The sequence below is a fragment of the Cyrtonyx montezumae genome, unplaced genomic scaffold (genome assembly GCF_038088225.1).
Source record: "Cyrtonyx montezumae isolate F1298 unplaced genomic scaffold, pur_monq_1.0 scaffold_3, whole genome shotgun sequence".
NCBI lineage: Eukaryota > Metazoa > Chordata > Aves > Galliformes > Odontophoridae > Cyrtonyx > Cyrtonyx montezumae.
Window position 1 is genome coordinate 111,817,509 of NW_027072034.1, and position 20,503 is coordinate 111,838,011.

The 20,503-nt window shown below is 52.6% G+C and overlaps 2 protein-coding genes across 2 annotated transcripts; both read left to right on the top strand.

Annotated features, from left to right (window-relative positions):
• Window positions 1-1,595: 1,595 nt before the first annotated feature.
• Window positions 1,596-9,653, top strand: BAIAP2L2 (BAR/IMD domain containing adaptor protein 2 like 2). Its single transcript, XM_065741293.1, has 14 exons — window positions 1,596-1,776; window positions 2,389-2,464; window positions 2,685-2,771; window positions 3,024-3,085; window positions 3,747-3,818; window positions 3,963-4,079; window positions 4,423-4,569; window positions 4,774-4,926; window positions 5,171-5,303; window positions 5,717-5,942; window positions 6,624-6,695; window positions 6,888-7,059; window positions 8,818-8,858; window positions 9,018-9,653. The coding sequence occupies exons 1-14, from the start codon at window positions 1,738-1,740 to the stop codon at window positions 9,091-9,093; spliced, it is 1,473 nt and encodes a 490-aa protein (XP_065597365.1). The 5' UTR covers window positions 1,596-1,737; the 3' UTR covers window positions 9,094-9,653.
• A 3,630-nt stretch (window positions 9,654-13,283) lies between these two features.
• On the top strand, window positions 13,284-18,246 carry SLC16A8 (solute carrier family 16 member 8). The gene is made up of 4 exons (XM_065742967.1): window positions 13,284-13,512; window positions 13,971-14,114; window positions 14,615-15,478; window positions 17,519-18,246. Exons 1-4 carry the CDS (start codon window positions 13,284-13,286, stop codon window positions 17,908-17,910), a joined length of 1,629 nt encoding a protein of 542 aa, XP_065599039.1. The 3' UTR covers window positions 17,911-18,246.
• The last annotated feature ends 2,257 nt before the right edge of the window (window positions 18,247-20,503 follow it).

A 20,503-nucleotide genomic window follows, 5' to 3' on the forward strand; every position in this document is an offset into this window, starting at 1 on the left:
TTTGAGCCAGCTGCAGTCTGTGCAGTACTGACAAAGCACCTCACACCTTCCCGCCTCACACTGCAGCCTAATACTGGACAAAGTTTCAAGGATTCTTTTCCCTGCTTGGGACAGTGTGTTTCAAAGCATGTAGGATGGTGAAAGGCATTTGTCTTTGATCAATATATGTGGGGAGGGGGGGAGCAGGAATTCTGCAGCATTCTGCAGTAGATTGAAGCAAAAGTCATTGGATGAGCCAGCTGGCTTCTGTAATGTCCTTCCCTTTTGCAGAGATGTCTGGCAGGGCGGGTTCTGACCCCACCTTGGGTGGGAGCAGCCCACCTGGAACTGTTTTATGCCCCCTGTCCTGCTGGGATACTCTGCTCAAGGGCTGAGATGTGAGAGCCTTGTGTCTTGTCCATCTCAAGATCAAGATGAGAGATAATGACCTTGGTTTGGTAGAGAGATTGTTTCTCTTTGTTAGTGTGCAATTGAAATGTGCAATTGAACCTGCCATCAGGTAGCACCAAAGATGCTGACAATTAGGATTTCTTTTACCTTTTTTACCTCTGGAAATCCCGTTATGACTTCTACACTAAATGTTTCAGCAGCAGATTTTGCATATTTATAAATGGTATGTATCCACTGGGAGGAATTTTGTTGGAGTAACCTGAAAACTTTTTGCTTTTGAGTGAATGGATTACTACTGTGAACAAAACCTAACTTGACTTGAAATAAAGAGAGCCTTGAGTTTGGTTCCATTGTAACGCAGTCTGTTTTTTGTCTTGTTTGCATCCTGCAGAACCCCAAATGTGTTCTGATCTTGCAGTCTCAATTTCTTACGGGTAGAAAATCACATGCTCAGCTCCTTGAGACACCCTTTGTATGGGCTGGGGAAGTGAATGACATGTGTCTGAAGCCAGCCCTGGGAGCACGTGTGTGGTGTGAGCGTGCTGGTTGTCCTACAGAACAGCATTACTCATTGGGCTTATCAGTTCCAACCAGTGCAGAGGCTTTGGACCAGCTCCCACATCTTAGGAAGGAGAGAACATAAGCTCTCTTCCCCTTTCTATAAGCCAGCTCCACCTGCAAGGGCTCCTTAGAGTGATGCTGTGCTCGGTGTCCATGCAGGCAGGGAGAACAGGAGGTTAGGCACTAGCTTCTGCTGGCACTGGGGTGCCTCAGTTAGACTGGGAGTGGGAGGAAGGCTCTGGGAATATAGGACAGGGGAGAGCTGAAACCTGTTTGGAATTGTTTCTTTTTTTACTGCTGCCTGTGATCACAAGCCTGTAGGGATCTCCTGAACCGGGATGGGACCTGAGGATGTGGTCCAGCAGCATGGGAGGGCTGAGCGAGCCACCTGTGGGCTGTGGGAGGAATGGAGGCAGCAAGCAAAGCATGACTCTGGCAGGTGGCTGGCTCTGCAGGTGCTGGGGCAGGGGGAGCTGGGCACGGAGCTGGCAATCAATAATTCAAGGAGGCGGTCACATGCCCTTGCTGGCTGTTGCAGGATTCCTCTCTCCCCAGAGTCTGGTTACATCCAGGGATCAAGTTCCATCCTCTTGGCTGGTGAATTATTAAACTCCAGCAGCGCTCTGTTCCCTTTGTACCACGGCTGTGTCTTCCTGCTGTCATTCCTTGCCTGCGACAGGCTCTCCAGCCAGACAGCTCTGCGGAAGGGCTCCTCTACACCAGCACAGCACCTCGCGGTCTCCTTCGCCCCTTGCTCCTCTGCAGGAGAGGGAAAAGCCTGGGGAGATGGACCTGTCCTACAGATCCACCATTTCCATCTATAAGGTGAGTGCCGGCACTGAAGGGTGCTTCTGTCTGCCTAGGGGAGAGGTAGAGCTGGGAGGAAAGGAGAGCTGCGAGAGCCGGATCTGTCCCCAGGCTGAGCTGCAGCAGCTGCTCTGGGCTCTGTGCTGGGTTTGGGAGCAGTGACTGGCAGGAGGGGAGCATGGCACGGGTCTTAGGGCAGACCCAGGAAGAAACTGGAAGGGCCACATGCCTTGCTGGTAGTAAGCAGAAGTTCAGTTGGCTGTTTTTGCCTTTCTGTGCTGTAAGCAATAAAACTCTTTGATAAATAGGTTTATCAGCAAATAAAAACGAATGGGTTGATTTGAAGCAGTCCATCCCTTCTCTTATCAAGCTGCTGAGCTTGGCGGAGCATCAGATCCTTGACAGGAAAAATAATGTTTGTGCCTGTGTGGTAAACGGTGGCCTTCACCTGGGCAGGATCAGGGAGATCCCCTTGTAGTTACTGCCCTGTCTGCAGCAGCTAAGGAGCACAGTTCCCAGGGAGAAAGCCATCTTTAGGTGTCAGTGTGGCTCTCCAGCAGCCACCTTGTCACTGGCACTGACCTGGTACATGGGGAAGAGCAGCATTAACATGCTTCTGCCTGTCCACAGAGCATCCTGGAGCAGTTCAACCCTGCACTGGAGAATCTAGTGTACCTGGGGAACAATTACTTGCGTGCCTTCCATGGTGAGTGGGTTCTCTCTTGAGTGTCTGCTGCTAGTGGGCTGCTGGTCTCACCTCATGGCACGTCCTGGGCTTTCCTCCTGCTCTGTGACCCACTGCTGTTAGTAGGTACAGATGGGGAGAGACCTATGAAGTAGGTATAGGGTGAATCTCCTGCACACTGCTGGCTGGGGCTGGTGGGAAGTCAGGTCACATCCTTACTTCTCCTCTCCTCTCCACACAGCATTATCCAAAGCAGCTGAAGTCTACTTTAAGGCAATTGAAAAGATTGGGGAGCGAGCGCTGCAGAGCTCCACTTCACATGTGCTGGGTAAGGCTCTCCCATACACCACTCCTGTCCTGGGATGGGCTTTCCCCACTAGCTGGTCCCTTTCCAGCTACTGGGGGAAGACAGATCCTCTAAATGAAGGCAGCCAGCCTCTGGAGATGCAGAAAGCTGAGTGCTGTTGGACTTTCACACCCACATATCAGCTGTGGTGGCACACTGCTGCTCAGCCTCCCTGGTCGCACCAGGAAATGGCCATGGTGCTTTTCCACCCTCTCCCTTCTCTTTTCTCTTCAGGTGAAATCCTGATGCAGATGTCTGACACACAGAAGCTGCTGAGCTCTGATTTAGAAGTCGTGGTGAGTGTTTTTCCTCAGGGCTGGTGCAGGTAGGGACTAACAGGGAGTTACTTTGCTGCAGTTTGCTGGCATTTGCCCAGTTCACCCCATTTCCCTCCCTCTCAGTGCCTGTAGGCAGGTGCTGCCTCCCTGCCATCCCTGCTGCATGTGACAGAGGTGTGTTGCACAGCTGCCATGACTAAAGCTTTCTCTGTTCCATTTTTTGTGCTGTTTGTGAACTGTCACCACCCACAGGGGATGCCAACCTTCCCAGCTTCATGCTGAAGGCGAGTGCACCCCCAGGCTGCAGGGCTGTTCCACAGCAGCCCCAGTGTGCCCATTTTTGGCTTTCCTTTGGGGGCCAGCTGGCAAGGGGCCACTGGTTCTGTGGGTTCTGCGAGCCAAGCTTCCCATGGTTCACACAGCATCGTGATGAGTTCGGGGATTCTGGCTCCTTCACAGAATCATAGAATCTTTAAGGTTGGAAAAGACATCTAAGATCATCTAGTCCAACCATCAGCCCATCCCCAGCACTGACCGTGTCCTCAGTGCCACATCCACATGGTTCTGGGACACCTCCAGGAACGGTGACCCCACCACCTCTCTGTGCAGCCTGTGCCACTGCAGCACTGCTCTTTCTGAGATGAAATTTTTCCCAGTATCCAACCTTTCCCTCTTCTAGGCTCAGACATTCCACGTGGACCTACTGCAGCACATGGAGAAGAACTCCAAAATGGATGTGCAATTCATCAGTGTGAGTGCTGAGTTCCCTTCCGCTCCTTGGCCCTGCTTGTTTCCCTGCCACCTAAGACACTGTGCAAGAGGTTGGGGAGGCTTACCTTCTCTCACGGACTGTGGTGTCCCTGCTTCCTCACTGAACCTGCTTTCTGCTTGACAGGAGAGCCAGAAGCAGTACGAGATGGAGTACCGGCGCAGAGCTAACAACCTGGAGAAGTGCATGGCAGAGCTCTGGAGGATGGAGAGGGCCCGTGATAAAAATGTCCGGGAGATGAAGGTGAGCAGGGGAAGAACTTGCTTTCTCTGAAACCATGGCTGATGTCTGAACAGCTCTGCCCTTCCTGAAAAACCAAAGGATTGTCCCTGAGAGTCAAAAGGCAGCAGGCTTATCTGGAAAAGAGGAAACTCCTCTTCTACAGGGTGCTGCTGACCTGTGGAGCTCAATCCTGCAGAACCCGCCAAGCTTTTGCCTCATTTCGCAAGCCCCAGTGTGCAGGGATCTGGTCCCCGGGCTCTAGCTCCTCTGTGCTGGGAAGCTGGTAGCCATAACCACCCATTTCAGTGTTTCTTCTGAATGCTGTATTTTCACTGACCTCTTCCTCCTTTCCCCGTTGACCCAGGAGAACGTGATGCGGCTGCGCTCAGAGATGCAGGCGTTCCTCTCCAACAGCCAGCGGGAGGCTGAGTTGGAGGAGAAACGCCGCTACCGCTTCCTGGCTGAAAAGCACCAGATGCTCTACAACACTCTCCTCCAGTTCTACAGCAGGGTACGGCCCTGGGGGGCAGAGCTGAGTGGCTGCAGGGGAACATATAGGAAGGAGAGACCTGGGGCTCGGTGACCCCTTGGGTGAAGGCAGTGTTTTGTGCACGGAGTTGGGGTCCAGGCTGATTCCCCTCTGCTGGAGGAGTATGGCTGGTGAGGAGTTAAACGTGTGAGTGAGTCCATCATTGTCTGTTTTCTCTTTCCCCAGGCCAGGGGCATGATCCAGACCAAGGCACCACAGTGGAAGGAGCAGCTGGAGGCCAGCCGCAACCCCTCCAACAGCCACACACAGGGCCTGCTCACCACCTCTCATGGCCAGGGCTATCCATCAGGCCGGCTCACGCCTACCCACCTGGAGATGGTGAGGAGCACGTGGATAGCTTCACCGTGGTGGTGGCAAGGCTGCTCTGCCCTTCTGAGCTGCAGAGCAAGGCCAGGCCTTGGCAGCCCCCCCATCTCTCCGTCCTCTGCCCAAGATGAAGGGAAGCACATGCGTGGGCTGTGATGGAGGAATATGCTGATTTTTGTTTTCTGAGAGGGATGGGGTGTCTCTTGTTTGACACAGCCTCAGTGGTCATGGGCTCAGACTCCTTTCCTTCCAACAGAGACCCCTTGGGGACTTTGCTTCTTCCATGGCCGGGAGTAGGTCCAGCGTCTTCTCTCAGGAGCCGCCAGAAATGAGACAGTCTCCTCAACCAGAGGTCCCCAGGCGGCCACTGCAGAGGACACCATCAGCCAGTATGACTCGTGGCTGGGAGCTGGGAAATAGTGCTTGGGTTTCTCTGGGAACGGGGTTGGGTTCAGGGAGGAACCATGACTATTGGACAGTGGATCCTCAGCTACGTTGCTGGGCATAGTGAGTGGTCAGTGCGTGGGCTGCTGGGGAGGACAGCGCTGAATGAAATGGGGATGAGCTCAGCCTTCAGAGTGGAGTCCATCCAGGGTTCAACTGCTTCTCATTCATCTCAGATCTCAGCTTAAACTCTTTAAAAGTAATAATTAACAAAAAAAAAAAAAGGGTGGGGGGAGAAACAAAAATGACCCATGTTCTACAGCAGGGTCAGGAAGAGGGTCAACAGCCCATTGAGGCAGCGTGGGTCGTGCAGGAGGATGCTGAGTTCTACCCAGACCCCTCTGATGCCTCTCTGCAGGTTTGCTCCCTGCAGGCCGCATCTCCCGCTCCGGTTCCTTTGGCGAGGCCAGCAGCAGCAGTGAAGGCAGGCAGAGGAGCAGCACAGTTAGAGTGCAGGCTATTGCACCCCACACCACGGGGGCCAACCGGACCCTGTTGCGCTTCGATGCTGGGGATGTCATCACGGTGCTGATGCCGGAGGCGCAGAATGGCTGGCTGTACGGCAAGCTGGAGGGCTCGTCCACGTACGTGAGACCTCGGTGCAGTAAACTGGCTTTGTGTCGAGCATGCTATCTCTCCTGTGCCACGTTGCCAGCCTGCTTGAGCAGGAGAAGCAATGAGGCAGGGCGAGGGTGGGTGACGAAAGCCAGGGCCCTGGTGATACCTCCTGACTTGCATGGCTGAGTGGCTCCTGCCAGGGGAGCCAGCTGTGGAGTTACCTGAGAGGCCTGGCGTTTCTCAGCTCCAGCATAGACAGGGCATGGAAACTGCTGCACCCAGCACTTACTGAATTACTTTCCGCGGCGTTACCGGCCGACGCCTGTTGGTGAAGCCTGCCCTCAAGCACATGGGGTCTGTGTCCCTTGCTCTGGGTCACTCAGATGCAAGATGAGCAAGATCGGTGCCTTTCTTTTGAGTTCTGGGATGCAGCTGCTTTGCCCTGGGGAGAAGAGCTTAGCTTCTGAGATAAGAGTCCTGAAACAAACAGAAGGTGTTAATATCGTTGCTCCGTGGCTTCCCAAGGACTGTCTTGCCCCACCTAGGGGTGAAAGTTGTGCTGAACACTATTACACATGATAGCTGCTGCAGCAGAGGCTCAGCTGTTGCGTGGAATGGGTGTAGATAGGCGTGCTGGGCAGCTAGATCTGAAGAACCACAAACTGTGCTTTGCCTGGAGCTCATTCCTCTCTCTTCCTGTGACTTAGATGCGGCTGGTTCCCCGAAGCTTATGTCAAGCCTCTGGAGGATGCAAGGGATGTGGAGGAGCCACCTGTCAGGTAAGAGGAGGGCAATTGGCCAGGCAGAAAATGAAGTGCCTGCCACCTCATAGTTTCTTTCACACTAGCGGGGTGCCTGTTTCAGGTGCAGGCTGCGTATTTCCTTCAAAGATGTCCCTGTGGCTAGCACCTGTTCTGCTCCCCATTCCTTGCTCTTTGGCTCTCCTCTCACTGTCTTCTCTTCTTGCTCAGGTCTTTCCCACTCCGGAGTAGTCACAGTATGGATGACATCCTGGACCATCCCAGCGTTTCTTCCTCTAGCTGGTCTGCTGCTGCTGCCCAAGCTGCTGTGCCAAACCCACCTCCCCCGCCTGTGGGTGTCAGCAGTCACCAGAGTGGGTCAGTGACCTCAGGTGGTTCCAAGGTGAGTGCAGGAGGGTTGACTGGTGTGTATGGAGGGGGGCACATCCTTCCAATGATGCTGGCTTCCATCCTGTTCTGCAGTGAGCAAGAAAAACTCTCATGAGATGTTGACATGTGCCCTCATCCCTTACAAAAATTAGGTGTCTTATTAGCACTGGCCTTTCTCTTCCAGTCTGTTCCTGTGCAACCATGTCCTGGTGTCCCTACACTCAGTTTTGTCTGTGCAGATCCTCAGTGCCTGGATTTCCTCCTCCAGGGACTGTCTTTGTGCCCCTGCCCTTCTCATTTTTCTCTCTTTTTGCTCACCAGGGTCCCTTCAGTTCAGTCCTTTTCTCCATGACTTCCCAGCCTGATTTCTGGTGGCTCCGGGGCAGCACCTCTTTCTGCTAATAGTAGGACCATGGAGTGATCAGGCTGGGCTGGGGGTGGCTGACCAGCTGACAGAGATGCCATCCTTCTTCTCCCTTCTGTGAATGCAGAGCAGCTTCATTAGTCCTCTTCCAAATTTGAGCAAGGCTTGGATTAAAGTCACAGCTGGAATAGGCAGAGCATTAAGGGTGAAAGCTGAAAGCACAGCCGTTTTGGAGAGTCTTAGAGCAAGGAATCTCCAACCCACGGCTCACAGATGGCACACTGGGAATTAAACCCTCCATGTAACACTGCTTCCAGTTGTGAGGAACTGACTGGCGAGAACGGTCAAAGCTAAAGGGGAGGATGGTTGTAAATGAGGACCTCTGGTAGGAGAGGGAAGAATGGTGCTGCCTATAAAGTGCTTCTTGCTCAGTTGCACAAGGCTGGGAAACCTCAGTTCTAGTCACTGGTTTTAGGCCAGTGTGAAGTTGTAGGAAACTGCTCTCATGACCTGTTCCATGGTTTCAGAAAGCCTCAGGCTGCACAAGCATGGAGGGGAATGGGCTCTGAAGTCTACAGCCTCTGGGTTACTTTTTTCCATCCACCCCCAAGGCTGGAGTATAAGGATAGACCTGCGGTTGAACAATGATGTGTGTGGAGCATTTAAATTTTGGTAGCAAAGCAATTGAACCTCATTAGAAGTTTGGAAAGACTCAGCCTTGCTCTAAAGTTCTGCTCAAAATTTCCTCCAGTTGAGCCAGCAGCAAATAAATACTTGTTTGACTTTCCAGTTGGGAAGAGCTTTCTTCTCTGCCACCAGTTACAGAAACTGGTGTGCATTAGCAGGCCATCACAATTGTCACTGATCCTTCATCATCTGCTGGCCAAGGGTAGGGGCCACAGGACCTGGTTATCTTTCTCCATCAGGTTGGTTCATGTTTGAGCAATACATAGTGTAGGGCAGGGTACCAGCTCTCTTGAGTTCCCTGCAGGTGCAGGGAGCATGTGAGGGCACTGACAATGAGCTCATTGCTAGAGTGGGTGGGCAACATGAGGGGGCATCTCTGGCTGTGCTGGCTGGGTAGAACGTAGACCAGACTGGCCCTGTTTGCTGTGTTCTTCAGATGTGACACTTAGGGGATCTGAGGCATCTGCCGCCTTCTCCAAAACAAAGGGAGGTGTCCTAGGGAAACAAGGAACCTGTGGTGTAGGGACAACCACCCACCACAGGTAATATGCAACGTTTGAACGAATAAGGAGTCAGAGTCCTGTTAATAGGACTTGGGCTCCTAACTCACTCAAGCATTTTGCAGAATCTTCAAGTGTGCAGTGTCCCCTGCTCCACTTTCATCTCTCCATTCCCTTCCCCATTCCAGATCACTCACAATTGCCTCTCTTTTTACTGCAGAAACCAGGAGTATTTGACCAACCACCTGAACTCTTCCCAAGGTAAGAGGGAGACATGGGGCTGCGCTCTGGAGTCACCAGAGAGAGTGGCATTATTACAATATTATTTGTAGTAGACTTAACAGCGCTTGCTTGGTCATCAGCTCTCCTGCATGGACTTTCCAATTTTCTTGATGTGGTCTCTCTCCTTTTCCCTTTCAGAGGTACCAACCCCTTTGCCACAGTCAAGCTGCGTCCCACGGTCACCAACGATCGCTCCGCACCCATTATCCGATGAAGTGGTGCTGCAGGGAAGAGGAAGGCATAGCAGTGACGGGCTGCAAACCATATTGGGCAGTGACCTCATGCTACCACTCACAGAGTGACCTCTCTCTATCCCTCCCTTCCCTCTGGGACATGAGGCTCTGTCTTATGGCTGTCTGGCGTGCTGTAGCCAGCAGCAGGCCCCTGCTGCTCGCTTTGGATTGCCTTCCACCCGTGTGATGTTATTGTGCTTGTCTGGGAGAAGCCTGATGATGGTGGCCTGGGGTGGGGAGTGAATGCTAATGGTCTGGAGAAGGATGCTCACCAGATTTTGCTGCTGGAAAAATGAACCCCAGAGGGAGATGTCTGCCAGAAAGCTTCCACTGCTGTGGCTTGGCTGAAGGGCTCTTGGCCCCTTTGGCAGCCATTTTTTCAGCCCCTCCTCACCACCAGCTGACCCTTTCCTTGGCCAATGAGCTCCTGGGTATAGTGAAAGAGGCAATGGAGCCCAGTGTCGCTGTCCTGTCCTTCCACCAAACATCCCGTGGAAAATGCATTTTGAAATAAAACAGAGGATGCTGCTTCCATAGCTGTTCCAACAGCCAGGCCTTCGCTGTGGTCAGGGGGCACGGAGAGGGGGACGCGAATCCCCTAACAGTCAGGGCGTGGGGGGCTGCTTGACTCTCTGCCAGCTCTGCTGTCACTGGAGGGCAGCACATCCTTGCTTCCCGGCCCCCACCAGCTTGCCATGCGCGGGTAGGCCTCAGGCAGGAGGACAAGGCCTGGCAGCCATCTTCTCTCGCACCGCCAGGCCCCGCCATCCTGGCCCTGCCACCGGGTTGCCCTCCCTCCTGGGAGGGAGCGCAAGCAGCAGCCCTGGCCTGAGCCGATTAGCCTTATTAATAGAAATTAAACCCTGGCTGTGAGCGCTGCCAAGACCTGCGGGCCCCGCGTGTGCCTCCTTCCCCACTGATGGGGCACAGGGACTAAGAAGCTTGGGAGGATTAACGTGTGGGCCCCAAAACTCTGGCCACAGAGCCTGCAGGGGAATGGGCTTCCCCACGTGTGGCCGGGAACCATGGTAGCAGTGGAATGGCAGCCATGCAGGGGTTTTGTTTTTGTTTGGCTGCTGGGGGTGGGATGGATCTGGTCCCAGCAGCTATTCCAGCCATGGAGGGCGGCAGTCCCTTGGCTGCTCCACCGTCTTCACACTGCAAGGGCACTTGCCCCTTGGCTTTGCCCCGCCCCAAGAGCATGGGGGAGGCAGTGGGCACTGTACAAAGCTGCCCCATCCCCTGTTCAGCCCCTCACTGAAACATGGATTTCTGCTATGTTCTCCCCCTGCACCAAATCTGCTCAGCCCATCACAGCACTCTTCTTTCTCCTATGCCTGCTCCTAACCTGCACAGCTCTGCTGCAAGAGCGATGAGGAGCCCCATGGCAGGCCACAGGATTACTGGGGGATTCAGGCTGCAGCAGGCAGCCTCCTCCTCCTCCCTATTGGCTGGAAAAGCCTCTTAAAAGTGGAGAAGTACGTTCTGCACGCTCAGCACCTGCTGGTCTTCGTCAACCTGAAGCCATAATCAGCTACTGACCCACATTCACGCCGCCTGTATCCACCCAGAGGAGGCAAGGGGGTCCGCTGCTTGGGGCATCCCCTCTGTCGGTGGTTTTGCAGAGGGTGGCATTGGAGCTGGAGGAAAGCAGGCTGAGAGAGGGGATTAGCTCTACAGTGAGGACGTGGCTGCCCTGAAGGAAGCAGTGGGGCACAAGGCACTGCTCAAAGGGCACTGGGTTTTTGCAGCTGTCACCCTCTGCCCTGCTGACAGCATGCCCGCCATGGAGCAAAGAACCCGCGGGGCCATCTGACTGGGCACAGTCATCCAGAGCCGGGGAATACCAGCTGGACCGACCCACTCGGTCTTTGGGGTCCTTGGTGCTCGTCGCTTCATTGCACAGGTCAGTGGTACAGAAGGATGCTCGCATCTGAGCCAGCGTGACAGCTTCTGCAGGCTTGTACTCATTTCATTCTTTAGTGAAAGCTTTCCCAGGGTGGTTTTTGTAGGCTAGAGGCACAAATTGTGGCCTTTGAATTTACTAAATCCTTCCTGACTTAACACGCTCAATTGAGGCACCAAGAGAGATTCTCATATTTGTATGGACACTCCTAGATGCTGCTAGTGGTGCAGTTTGCCTGGTACAGTGGGGTTTTTCTGCAGTGGTCTTCACCTGACCAGGGTTGGTGACTTCTGGTGCTGGTGTTAGTCTCCTGGCCAGGAGCTAGATCACTCCAGCTGCAGCTAGACCTGTGGCAATGCTCACTACGAACCCACCTACATGCAGTGCCCAAGGCAAATGCTGCTGCCTGTGCTGATGAGCTTTAATGTGGGGTATTTTTACCCATGAATAAAGCTCCTTAACTGTGGAGAAAATAATAGCAAGCTGTAGCGTATGCAGAGGCAGGTACAGGGTACATGGTGTGACCACCGTGTGCAGCGGTGAGCAGAGGAGCCCGCGTGCGCACCGGGGCGTTATGATTGAGGCGGCTCTGAACCGCCTGCTCAGAGCTGGGATAAAGCTCCAGCAGAGCTGTGCTGCAGCACGTTGGCTTGGAGGGAGCTCCACGTGTGAGCTGCTCAGCTGCACCTCGTCATTGTCAGCCAGCATCGAGCTGCAGCCAGGTAAATGCTCTTTCATACCTTGCTGTATAGGTGTGTTGTGCCATGGAAGGGGCTCCTGCAGGAACCCATCCAGCCCTAGACTCAAGTAGTACCTATAGATACTTGTTTAATGTGCTCAGATGCTGTTTATTCATCACTGGACGGTGATGCTGTGGAAATCTCTGAAGTGATCCCACAGGTGGACAAACATTTTCTTGCTAGGAAGATGAAATGCAAAGGGTCTAATTGGTAGATTTGGTTTGTGGCAGAGGACAAGAACAAGAAGAGCAATGGTGGAAGAGGGGCTTAGGCAAAAAGGGTTGAGGTATGCTTGGTGACAGCTGCTCTTATTTGAGGTGCAGTGAATGGAATGGTGGTTGAGGACAGTGCTGGTTGAGCCATCAGCATACTTTTGCTATGGGTCAACTTTTGCTTGGCTGTAACCAGGTGGGGCTGGGAGAGGAGCAAAGGCAGGCAGGGGCTGAAGCTGAGTTTAGTGGGCAATATTAGTGGGTGGATAGTTGGACTTTGAGGTCTTGGAGGTCTTTTCCAACCTTAATGTTTCTATGGGGCTGTACTCAGTCTGATAATGCAGATGCCAGTTGTTGGAACACGGCCAGAAAGGGATGAGCGGAAGGTATGTGTGTCTGAAGAGTGTATAATTAACCTTTTCTTTTTAGCAATGATTCTTTTCTTTTTCTAGCAGCCTGGTCTCAATTCATGCCTTTACCCCTTGCCACAGTCCCTGAGTGCTGTTAGGGTACTTCCCCCCAGGAAAAGTTGCCTCAATCCTCACTGCTCCCCTTTTTCATGGCTGATGGGGTCCTGAAGGTTGGGAAGCTCTACTGCAGGGCACTGTGGCTGTGGCAGACCCCTATGTGCTGCCATAAACAAACCCTCCAGCACTTTCAGGAGTGAGGAGGAAGGAGGGAGACCACTGGGGTAGCTGGTGACTCTCAACCTACCGTAACCTCCGTAGGTCAGCTTTGGTCAGGTGCCTGATTAAAACCATTTTGTGTGCTTTCTAACACCTGTCTGATGCTAGCAAATAGAAGATTGGCAATAACTTTGCATGCAGGTGTGAAAATAAACCTCAGGGTGGAAGAAACTGAAGTAGTGCTTGGTGTTGGAAGAGGTATGGCAGAAACCTGGTACGTAGGGGAGAAATGAGAAATACATTCTCACAGCAGCCAACTGGAGCAAAATTCTTGTGCAGCTTAGGAGTCCTGAGAGTAACTCACAAGACATATCCTCTAATTCCCTCCTTCTCCCCCTTTGGCTTTGTTGTGGCCCCTCTGGATAGGTATGGAGCTCTAATCTCTCTGGCATGCAAATAACCACTGCCACAGGTTTGCTGTGCTCTCAAGCCTTCACCCGTTTCCCAAGTCTTGTCCCTTGTAGCAGGGAAGAGAAAGTGAGGGCTATATATGTGGGATACAGAGGGAAACCTTGCAGTAAATGTTTGCCTGCTGTGCTCCTCTCTTGCAGAATCTGCAGATCTCTTGCTGCCTCTCTGTGTCACCCTACCTCATCCCAGCCTGCCTTTCCCCACCCAGGCTAGACGATGGGGAGAGCTGACCCAGAGGAAGGGCAGCTCCCAGCACCTGTGAAGCCCCCTGATGGTGGCTGGGGCTGGATCGTGCTCTTTGGCTGCTTTGTGATCACTGGCTTCTCCTATGCCTTCCCAAAAGCTGTCAGTGTCTACTTCAAGGAGCTCATGAAAGATTTCCATGTGGGCTACAGTGACACGGCCTGGATCTCCTCAATCATGCTGGCCATGCTCTATGGAACAGGTGATGCTTGGATATACTTCCCCTTACCCAACCTGTGCCTCCCCCTGCCCTACTAGAGTTCCAAACCATGTCCCCGTGGGCACGCTCAATCATGAACCGATGTGCTGAAGACAGTTCTCCCACTACACTCTTCTACATATGTGGTACATTTCATGTCTCTGTCACCTCTGCCCCAGGAGATCTGTGGGGTCACCCCAGTGGCCATGATGTTTGCTGAAGCACCAAATCCTTTATTGTTCCCGGAGAACAGGGGCGGAAGGCAGGGCAGGGCAAAGGTCTCCACACCAGGGCTTCAGTCCTTGGGCCAGGCCCAAGGGCTGTGTAGCTAAACAGCCAAGCAGTGACCTCTGCCATTAGTGTTTCATCTTCCCTGTGTGCCCTGTTTGGGCACACTGCCCCTTCCCACACATCCTATCTATCTCCTGGAATCCTACTCTGTCTTCTCTGCTTCTTCCCAGGACCAGTATGCAGCATCATGGTGAACCAGTTTGGCTGCCGGCCTGTGATGCTCATTGGTGGGCTGCTAGCTTCTTCTGGGATGATTCTGGCATCTTTTACCACCAACATCATTGAGCTTTATCTGACAGCTGGCGTGCTGACAGGTGAGAACCCCAGGAGTAGGGGTAGCACACTGATTGAAGAGCTAAGAGTGTTATCCCCCCTAGCATTGCCATATTTGGCATCAGGTCATTCCTCAACCCATCCGAGCCTGCTCACAGGAGGCATCTAGTCTTGAATGTTGCACTGTGGGAGGTGTATATGCTGAATGTAAACAGTCAGGAGAGAGGGACAAAAGAAAGGCAATGCCCAGTGATGGATGACAACTGGACTGGCAGCAGTATACAGTGGTACTGGGGCAAAGTTCCTGTTTAAGGCAGAGATCCTGTCTAAATATGGCTGCAGCTATCAGACTCAAATACAGTTCCGATAGACAGGCTGTTAGCCCACCTTTTCCAGGGACCAGACAGTGGAGAAGGGGCTTGTGTGGAGCACAAGAAGGGCTTCAGGATTAGGGCAGTTTTGGGTAGGTTTCAGCTTGTTGCAGAACACATCTCACATTCTCGCACTCTCTCTCTCCCTCCTGGTTCTCATGCTTGCGTAGGTCTGGGTATGGCGTTGAACTTCCAGCCCTCACTGATCATGCTGGGCACCTACTTTGACAAACGTCGACCTCTTGCCAATGGACTGGCTGCTGCTGGGAGCCCTGTCTTCCTTTCCTCCCTCTCTCCACTGGGGCAAGTGCTGCTGGAGAAGTTTGGTTGGCGAGGAGGGTTCCTCATCATGGGGGGCCTTCTGCTCAACTGCTGCACTTGTGGGGCAGTCATGAGGCCCCTGGATATGGGCATGAAGCGGAAAATGGAGAAGGCTCAGGACAAATATGAAGCCAAGGAGATGCTGCCCATGGGAGGCAAGTCAGAGGAGGTGATCAGCACCACCGATGGAAGCAAGAAAGTCAAGAAAGCCAAAAAGAAGCCCAAGAAAGGAAAGAAGCTCTTGGATTTTAGTATCTTTTCCAACCGAGGCTTCATCATTTACACTATCTCAAAGTTCATCCTGGTCTTGGGTCTCTTCGTGCCCCCCATCCTGCTAGTCAACTACGCCAAGGACACAGGAGTACCAGACACAGAGGCTGCATTCTTACTCTCCATCATTGGTTTCATAGACATCTTTGCCCGGCCAGCATGTGGCATGGTGGCTGGCTTGAAGTGGGTCCGCCCTCACGTGGCATACCTGTTCAGCTTCGCTATGCTCTTCAACGGCTTGACAGACATCTGCAGTGCCAGGGCTAGCAATTACACGGGGCTGGTCATCTTCTGTGTCTTTTTCGGCATTTCTTACGGCATGGTGGGAGCTTTGCAGTTCGAGGTGCTGATGGCCATTGTTGGCTCCCAGAAGTTCTCCAGTGCCATCGGGCTGGTCCTACTTATCGAGGCTTTTGCTGTGCTCATCGGTCCACCCTCTGCAGGTAGGTGTGGGGCTGCAAAATGCAGGTGATTAGTTTTACTTCCATTCTGCAGTATTGCAGGTGTTGCTCACGGTCACAATCCTCGAATAAAGGCCGCACTTCTCAATTTCAAAGTTCTCCCGGAAGCTCTGTGAAGTGAGAGCTCCTGGTCTCCCCTCACGCACCACAGCTGAACTGGGGCAGAAAATGCTAAATGATATTTCCTTCTGCTTTCCTGAGAGACCTCAGCATACGGAATGGCCAACTTCCAGTGTCCCTCGGTCCTCATCAGTGGCACTTCTCCCTCTTTCACACTGGGATCCATATCTCTGCCTTCACTGTGAACACGGCATCAAGTCATGCTGGGGTTAGGGTCAGGCACATGCTGCAAAAAATCCTGTGAGCTTCTTCAGTGGGACAAGGGGATGATATTTCAAGTTCTCCTTGATCTCCATGGCATTTTGATTGATTCTGTGAATGGTGATTTCAGTTTGTGTCAGCCCCAACTCAAGGTGCCAGCATGTTGGTGTCAATCAAGGCTGTCAGAATGGTGTGTAGAGCCACCTGAAGCATTTGCTGTTACAGTTTTCCATGCTGGCCTTCCCTCTTACATGTTATTTTTGACAGTTTATGGTCAAATGGTTTCTTTGACAAGGTGTAGGAGACTACTGTAGATGATGAGGGGAGACAAGACACTGAGGCAGCAAATCCAGGACACACACTAGAGGCTGTATCTTCAAGGCCCACGCATTAAACATTCAGTGGCCAAACCACTGTGGGCCATCATAGAGGGGGCTCCCTCTACCACCCCACGCATTAAACATTCAGTGGCCAAACCACTGTGGGCCATCATAGAGGGGGCTCCCTCTACCACCCCACGCATTAAACATTCAGTGGCCAAACCACTGTGGGCCATCATAGAGGGGGCTCCCTCCTCAGTTCAGCTGTGCTTTGGCACTATGTAAAAGTACAAATTGGGACACCAATGGAGCAGGGACACTGAAGAATGGACTAAGGGGTTCCCATTTCCCCACCTTGGGGTGACTTTCTGCTGCAGGATCTGCTTGCATAGGAAGCTTGAGGGTGCTTGCAAACCCCGCAGCTCAGCCTTAGCACAGCCAGTTGACTGGACAAAAGGGTCTGAACAAAGTGTCTTTGTTTGGTGTAATCCTCCTGAGCTGTTTCCCCCTCTGTGGGGCTGAGGGGCTCGCTGTAGGATAAGCTGCACACACACGCACACATACAATCCTCGCTTGCTGTCCAGCCAGGGTGAAAAGGGCACATTCACCTGCTGAGGAATTCACTGTTTGCAAATGCAGGGCCAGTTTCATTACAGCCTGGGCCAGGGGTCACATCTGCAGTCAGCAGAATGTAGGACTGGGATGAAGCTTTTGGCCATCACAGCTCCATCTCAGCTTGGCAAATGGCATCTCAGTCACAGTGGGATCCCTCTTTCCGTTGTCAGCCTTCAGACATTGAGGAAATCATAGAATCATAGAAAGGCTCAGGTTGGAAGGGACCTCAATGATCACCTAATTCCAACCTCCCTGCCATTTGCAGGGCTGCCAACTACTAGATCAGGCACTACATCAAGTTGCCCAGGGTCCCATCCAACCTGGCCTTGAATGTCTCCAGGGATGAGTCACCCACAGCTTCTCCGGGACTCAGAGCTGTGCCAGTGCCTCAACACCTTCTCTGTGAAAAAAGAAATACATCTTTGACAGAGAAATCATCAGGTGTGGGCCCTCCAAAGGAAGCCAAGTCTTCAGAGGCTGATCTCATCTTGGCAAGAAGATGGCCCATCACAGCCTGATACCATTGACATCAGCGTGTCCCCATTGTTTAGCCTTTCCAGAACATGGGAAAGCACCAAAGCTGCGCTCTGACAGTACTGACCCAACATGACTTGCAGTTGCCCATCCTCTTACACAGATGGTAGGGTTTAGTTATCCAGGGTTCCTGGTCTTCCTTTCAGAAATAGATCCCCAAGTGCTGCCCACCTGTGCTGGTCTGTCCATACGGGACTGAGGCTAACCATCTTGTTTCTTCTCCAACCACCAGGCCGCTTAGTTGATGCTCTCAAGAACTATGAGGTGATTTTCTACCTGGCGGGCTCGGAGGTGGTGCTCTCCGCTCTCTTCCTGGCCATGGCCACCTACTGCTGCCTGAACCGAGGGAAGAAGACACCTCCCCCAGAGAAAAACCCTTCAGTGGGTGGTGGGAGCGATACTGAAGAAGCTGAGTCTGACGTGCAGGAAGCCGAGGAGCACAGCAGTGATAACCACCAGCCAGCCCATGGCCCTGACAAGGCCATGGTGATGGCCAACGAGGAGGCCAACCATGTGGAGGATGAGCAGAGTGGGGAGGGAGGCAGGTGTCCCGAGGGGGATGGGGAGGTGTTGGCACGAGCTGGCTGCAATGCTGATCAGACAGTTGAGAGGGACAGTTTTTAGCCAGGGCAGAGGAATGGGGTTGTAAATAAGTGGCCTGGTTTGTGTGTAACTTGGTGTGGGAGCATAGGTAGGATGTGGGGTGGAAAAAAGTAAGACAAAAGCAGGTGTAAGAGATAAAAGGGTGAAAGTCTAAGAATCGTTTGTCCTCATGTCCATATGTTCACATATGTACACAGTGATATGTCTACTTGTGTCCTGCACCCATGCTGGTACAATGCAGGCTCAGGGCAGCCCAGCCACCAGAATCTGTTTCCCCCTACCTCCAAACCGGACCTGGAAAATGTATTTTGAAGAGGCTGTGAAGGACTCTCCTTTTCCTTCTGCATTGTCACAATACAGAACACAATTAGAGACTCTTTGTAATTCATCATCTCTGGTATGCTCTGGTCTGGTGTCAGAAATTCCTCTACCCCACTCCTAGGGTTGGAGGAGCCCTGAATAGTACAGCTCTTGGAAGGACAAAGGGCAGCTGCCGTAGCTCGTCTGGGCTTGCTTTGCCCCTGGGACACGCAAACCAGGGGCTCTATCATCGGAGCAGGCAGGTCAGGGAAGCTGGGAATAGGTTTAGGAGATGCTGTAGCTCATAGCTGTCACTGGGTGCAGCCGGCATGGATCTAAATGCTGCATCTCCCACAACACCTCCTCAGGGCATTGCTGAGCCCATGGGAGCATTGGCTGTGACCACCTCCTTCCAGAGCACAGTCAGTGGGGGGCGGTAGGGCTGGTGCACTGGTACACGATGGCTCCTCCAAGCTGCTGCCAAAGTGCAAGAGGAAGGCACCTCAGAAGTGCTAATGCCACTAAGAGGGTGGCAGCAGCACAGAGCTTTGCTGCCAGGAATAGCAGTGGCAGCTGGGGGTGGGGTTTCAGTGCAGGTAAACATCGCTGTCCCAAGCGATTATCCACTCAGCAGGAATGGCACAAGATGCGCGCGTGTGTGTTTTCTTTTTAAGTAGAGAAAGGCCTCTTATGTAAAAGAATCAAAGGTAAGGTAGAAAGACAGGCTGCTGCCCCCTGGGTGCCACCAATGAGGGTGGTGGGGCACGTGGCAAGCCAGGCGTGACCCCCTTCCCCTGCCTGCAGTGGTGGATTTCTGCATTCAGAGAGGACAACCTTCCCTGGCATGCTTAAACCGCTCTTAATCTGCTTTGGGACCGGATCTTTTATAAACACCCCTGGCCAAAGCTCTTTCTTCCTGTTAGCCCTGGAGGAACCTCTTACTGCACGGAGGGATCGAGGCCTGAGCAGAACTAGTCTGCAAGGAAAGCAGCCCACGAGGCCACCGGGCAAGGTGGTCGTTTGAGACAGGACTGACTCTGCATTGATGAGCGATGGGTGAAGCCATCAGAACTCACAGAGCCATTTAAACCTGGCTGGGGCACGGGAGCATGATGGAAAGTTTCTTGAGTATATCTAGCACGAAGAAACTGTCAATGATGAGCAAACTTACAGTCACTGGAAGAGTGCCAGTTTAAGAACTTGACTGACAAGAAGAGTTACAACAAAAATTGGAGGGCAAAACACAAAACCGCAGGGGGTAGTGCTTGGTTCTACCATGGCTAATAGTGCTCTCATTAGTTCTGACTGTGAGCCAGACACATCAAGGACTTCAGGTTCTTTCCCCCCCGCTGTCCTCCAGTCCACTTAGAAACCCCACAGATCAGGCCAAGCACCACAGGGAATGCTGCATGCATAGCCCTGGGAGAGCACGCAGCAGCAAAGGGTGAGTGGGGCCCTGTGGGCATTCAGCCACCACTCTGCAAGCTTGTTCTTCCCACAAAAGGTAAGAGCACTATTTCTGCTCTGCGCAAACAAGTTGCTCCACAGCAACTTGTCCTCCACACCATGGTCTTCCTTACCCACCAAAGTCTCCTCCTAGAAGGAGCCCACAGCTTCCCAGAGGTCCAAGATCCACGGCCTGAAAACAACCACCCCTATCAGCACCAGGTCCCTTGAACAACATCCCTTCTGTTTCCCTGTCACTACTTCACATTTCCCACTAAGCCTCCTCCTTTTAAATCTTTTCACAGAGAGAAATAACAGCCCTTAGGGTATGAGGTCTCGCTATAGACTGTGATGTGAAATAGCCCTCTTCCTGCCCACTCTCTTCTCTGTGATGGCAACCATCACTGTTGGGTACTTGCCAGAGCTCCTCAGTGGATGGTTTCGTGCCAGAATCAGTATCCTGCAGCCCCTGGTTCTGGCTCACGCACTAATACATCCAATGCTCAATGCACACTGGTTTGTGCTGTCACTACTATGCCACACAAGATTCTTTTCTGCCGCACTTGCTTCTGTTTGGGGGTCTTATTCAGGCAAGAAGACACAAAGACAGTTAAACAGTAAGTTTAAGGGACGCTGCTGAGGCAGAAACGGGTGCCATCCTTCTTCTGTACCACCCCCAGGAGGGCTAAGGCTGCTTGTTTGTCAGCAGGTTGCAAAAAAAAAAAAAAAAAAAAAAAAAGTCTGCTGGGCAACGTTGCCTCCCACTTTGTTTTTTTTTTTTTTCAGGAAACCTGAGCCATAGTCACCATTGCATCTAATCATAGAGACATCCACGAGCATGAGCAAGGCAAAACCGGACAGCATAAGC